This window comes from Coregonus clupeaformis, chromosome 25 (assembly GCF_020615455.1).
Source record: "Coregonus clupeaformis isolate EN_2021a chromosome 25, ASM2061545v1, whole genome shotgun sequence".
NCBI classification, from domain to species: Eukaryota; Metazoa; Chordata; class Actinopteri; order Salmoniformes; family Salmonidae; genus Coregonus; species Coregonus clupeaformis.
In genome coordinates, this window is record NC_059216.1 from 9,719,248 (window position 1) to 9,724,167 (window position 4,920).

At 41.6% G+C, this 4,920-nt stretch overlaps 1 protein-coding gene across 1 annotated transcript; it reads left to right on the top strand.

Annotated features, from left to right (window-relative positions):
- The first annotated feature begins 2,383 nt into the window (after nucleotides 1-2,383).
- Nucleotides 2,384-4,470, top strand: LOC121539252 (fibrinogen-like protein 1-like protein). The gene is made up of 3 exons (XM_041847604.2): nucleotides 2,384-2,556; nucleotides 2,800-2,964; nucleotides 3,693-4,470. Exons 2-3 carry the CDS (start codon nucleotides 2,817-2,819, stop codon nucleotides 4,385-4,387), a joined length of 843 nt encoding a protein of 280 aa, XP_041703538.1. The 5' UTR covers nucleotides 2,384-2,556; nucleotides 2,800-2,816; the 3' UTR covers nucleotides 4,388-4,470.
- The last annotated feature ends 450 nt before the right edge of the window (nucleotides 4,471-4,920 follow it).

Consider the following 4,920-nt stretch of genomic DNA (forward strand, 5'->3'; position numbering starts at 1 on the left):
GCCTTCCTGGTTGAATTGCTGCAAAGAAACCACTACTAATGGACACCAATAAGAAGAAGAGACTTGCTTGGGCCAAGAAACATGAGCAATGGACATTAGACCGGTGGAAATCTGTCCTTTGGTCTCATGAGTCCAAATTTGCGATTTTTGGTTCCAACCGCTGTGTCTTTGTGAGACGCAAAGTAGGTGAACAGATGATCTCCAGATGTGTGGTTCCCACCGTGAAGCTTGGAGGAGGAGGTGTGATGGTGTGGGGGAGCTTTGCTGGTGACACTGTCTGTGATTTATTTAGAATTCAAGGCACACTTAACCAGCATGGCTACCACAGCATTCTGCAGCGATACGCCATCCCATCTGGTTTGCGCTTAGTGGGACTATCATTTGTTTTTCAACAGGACAATGACCCAACACACCTCCAGGCTGTGTAAGGGCTATTTGACAAGAAGGAGAGTCATGGAGTGCTGCATCAGATGACCTGGCCTCCACAATCACCCGACCTCAAACCAATTGAGATGGTTTGGGATGAGTTGGACCGCAGAGTGAAGGAAAAGCAGCCAACAAGTGCTCAGCATATGTAGGAACTCCTTCAAGACTGTTGGAAAAGCATTCCTCATGAAGCTGGTTGAGAGAATGCAAAAAGTGTTTAACTCTTTTTTGGTTGCTACATGATTCTGTGTGTTATTTCATAGTTTTGATGTCTTCACTATTATTCTACAATGTAGAAAATAGCAAAAATAAAGAAACACCCTTGAATGAGTAGGTGTGTCCAAACTTTTGACTAGTACTGTATATTTCCACACTATGAGGTTGGAATAATAATGTTAAATTGTGAATTATAATTATAATAATGCCCTTTTAGTGTAAGAGCTGTTTAAAAATACTGCCTGAAATATCTGACTGTTTTAGTGGGATGGGGTTTTAGTCTTCCATGGTACTATCACTATGCGGTAAATTAGTTAATAGACCAATGAGAAAGAGAATTCCAAACCTCTCTGCCAATGACAGCTAATTTCCACTCAAATCACTTCCAGGCAGTCCTAGCAAAGTTCTTGCTGAAAGAAATTGCTCTTTGCTAAGAAGCTATTTTTGTTTCTTTTTGACCATTTTAATTGACAACAATCACAGTAAAGTACATAATTGTTACCCAGAAATGATTTGATATTGAGATAAAAAAAATGGCTGCATTGGATCTTTAAAGCATTTTAATTGAATGAGTATTTGAGATGACCACAATGCTATCATGACTTCACCTCAATGGCACGAATTTAATCCAAAGGATTAAAGTGCATAGAACTGTCTGGTTACAGTAGTGAACCAATTGAAATTGTGTTTAATTAATTACTTGTTTTATTGTAAACAAATAAATGATTTTCATATAAAAATGTCAGAAATTTAATTTTGTCCTGTGTGGCTCAGTTGGTAGAACATGGCACTTGCAATGCCAGGGTTGTGGGTTCGATTCCCACGTGGGACCAGTACGAAAAACAGTACAAAAATGTATGCACTCACTTCTGTAAATCGCTCTTGATAAGAGCGTCTGCTAAATAACTAAAATGTTAATGTGATACCTTTGTGTTCAGCCAGTCAGTGGTGTTTCAGAGTGGGATGGTTAGCTGGTATTTGATGGGACCTGAGAGAGAAGAGGTGAGTCCCAGTGGGAGTGTTTTGGCCAGCGCTGACAGCTCCAGAGTGACTGCCGACGCTCAGCAGTACAGCACAAGTAGTTAATAGCAACCGCCACTGCTGAAGGTTTCAATTATGTTTAGTCAGGCTATTGAAATACTCCAAGCCCTAGTCACAGCCCATAACTAGGACCCAGAGTATAAATAATGCCTGAAGTTTTTCTTGGTCAGGTCACATGGTTAGAAAATATTCCTGGCCCTATTCATAAGGTACATCTACAGTATGTGTTGTGTTAGTGTAGAGGTCCTCCAGACATTAAATTCACTGTTTGAATCATCATGAAGATAAGTTGTTTAGGCCTTATCGTTTATGGCGCTTTGTTTATGACTATCTTTGTATTTAATCTATCTTTCTAGTTTTTCTATCAAAAATAGCTTTAAAATACTTCTTTGCATAACAGGGACAGGGTGATACAGTATGTGTGAGGATGGGGGAACACATTTAGGAGATGCCAGTTTTAAAAGTTGTGTTTGTTGTTCTACTTGATAAACTAAAACAAACTGACATTGCAACACCAAGACAAAGGTTGTAATCTCTTCTTCCCAGGAGTGGAGGAAGTGTTTGGAAGGCGAGATATTAGGCAACCATCCCACTTGACACAGATAAGTGGAAGCTGGCTTTAACCCTTGGTGTTTCCAATTGTGACGTGAAGCTGAGGCTGAAGTCCAGTCGTGACTGGCCTGTAGAGGCTGTGTGGAATGGACTGCACCTCAGTGGACTGGTTGGCAGCCTGGATAGCCTTGTTTGCTCTCTCTCTCTCTCACTCTCTCTCTCTCCGTATAGTGCTATCAAAGTACAATGTGTGTATGACAGTTTATAGTCGCAGAGCGCAGCACACACACACACACACACAGTGGAACAGTAACAGTGAAGGTAAGTGTTCATACTTTACAACATTTCAGTAAGATTAATTGTTCCTGAAGTACCTGTTCTAGACATTGTATGCAGTGGACTGTTCTGCTAAGAACTGCGATGGGGAGAATTACAGATTTCTGTCCATGTATGAAATTGCCAATTACATGTATCTCTTGAATGGGCGTAACAAAATTGTTAGAGAAATTGCATTGCCACTCAGTATGGATGGTCAATTGACTCCACATGTCTGTTCACCTGAAGGATCTTCCAGTTAGAAGATGCAGAGTTTTGGGACATGGACAGTGGCAGTAGCAGCAGCACTGGTGATCAGTCTGATGGGAGTTCACACTAAACACCTGGTAGCTGAAAACACCCATCTCCTGACCTCTGAAGAGCACAAGATGGTCCTCAACCAGGGAATGAAAGGTATGGATGACATTACTGTATTATTGATGTAATGTAATTGCCAACATAATGTAGAGATGGATTCTACAGTAGGACTTATGGCTGTATCTGTAGTTGTCGTGTCGTTTCAGTGGGATTTAATTTGGGCTTCAAATTGTATTGATTGACAAGAGCTTTACTCTTGATGATGTGGAACGTGTAGCCTTATGTGTGTGCTGCTTGAAGTATCATATCTTTGCTGATAGACAAACTAGTTTGTTTTGAATATCTGTTATTCTGGAGGTAGTTCAAATGCCAAAGCGTAGACCGAATGATTTACTGACCCTTCTACACTTCATACTTGACGACGTTGTTTCAATAAACTTCTTACACGTTTCACGTTTCTTACCTGCTGTTGAGAACAATAGTGTATCGTAGTGACACACTTTTGTCAGACTAAACAGCAGAGATACTACGATAGAGCATCAATGTTTGACTACGCTTATCATGGACACGTTGAAATCCCATGTATTTTGAAACTGCCAACAGTCATGAAGATTAGCCCATCGATGATAAGACAGGGAGTGGCAGGTTAATCATCATGGTCCATCATCATTCAATACCTTGAATAGGTGTAAACAATGCTTAGAAAAATAAATCCAGATTATCTGCTTTGATTTACTCAACTTGTCCTCATGTTACTCTTCAACTCTTTGTGCAATCTACGTACTGTGGGTGTTAATTCAGTTTGTTGCTATTTCACCCTGCAGAGTATCCCAGGGACTGTTATGAGATGTTGATGGGTTCAGGGGGTCAGGCCAGAGATGGAGTGTACTTGATTCAGCCAGGTGACTACCCCATCCTGGCCTACTGTGCCATGCAAGAGGGTGGTTGGACTGTAGTGCAGCACATCACAGTTAACAGCAGCGTGGACTTCGACCGCACCTGGGTCGAATACAAGCAGGGTTTTGGGGTCCTGAATGGTGACCACTGGCTGGGGAACGAACACCTCCACCACCTCACCCGAGGGCCTGGACGCTACAAACTGGGGGTCAAACTGGTGGACAAAGATGCCATCGCCAAGATGGGCGAGTATGACCCTTTCATGGTGGAGGACGAGCGGTCCGGGTTCAGGCTGCGTCTGGGTCTGTTCCAGGGCTCTGCCTTAGACGCTCTCACCCAGGACACAGAGAATTACCTGCATGACAACCAGAGGTTTACCACCAAGGACCGAGACAACGACAACTACTTCCAAAACTGTGCTAAGCTGGAGTTCCAGGGTGTGGCGGGAGGGGGCTGGTGGTACGATGCCTGTGCTGGGGCCAACCTCAACCGCAGGAACGTGATCTACTGGCAGAAGGACTGCAACAAGGAGCACCTGTGTAAATACGCCTGGATGATGGTAAAGCCCTCAGACACAGTAAAGGTGGTCCACACTGGGGACTGTAAGAAGGATGAATTGTGAGTCAGTTGTCTGGAGATTAGGTTGATCCATACCATCTGTGGTTATACTAATGCAGTGGTTTTCAAAACATTGTTTACGTAATAGAGACAATAGTTCAACACATTTAATTCAGAAATACGCAGAGACATACGATCACAAAATACTGTAAAGAAAACAGTTCAGTATCAACTGATTTTTCACACATTTTTTTAAGTAATAAAAAAAAAGCAATAGTTATTTTGGGGATTTCATACATTTAAGTCTCCCCCTCTACCTTTCCCCCAAAATTGCAAGTGCAGTTTTCTGTATGTCTAAATGATCACAGATACAAAATATTTTGTGGTCATGATATCATAGCTTATTACACATGTAAAACCACTTTTGCAGTATTTATTTACTCACTCACCTAATATCACTGAATGAATGTGTTGGTTGTTGGCACAAAAAACAAGATGTACTGGATCAAAATTAGATTACATCCAGTAAGTTTACAGTAGATTTTCTTATGACACATTTGATTAAATAACTAGATTTGAAAGTGGTTCTGGCCAATT

Coding starts and splice junctions, on each gene's coding strand:
- LOC121539252 (XM_041847604.2), top strand. CDS start 2,817: ATGCAGAGTTTTGGGACATGGACAGTGGCAGTAGCAGCAGCACTGGTG. Junction 2,965..3,692: donor CCTCAACCAGGGAATGAAAG/GTATGGATGACA, acceptor TTCACCCTGCAG/AGTATCCCAGGGACTGTTAT.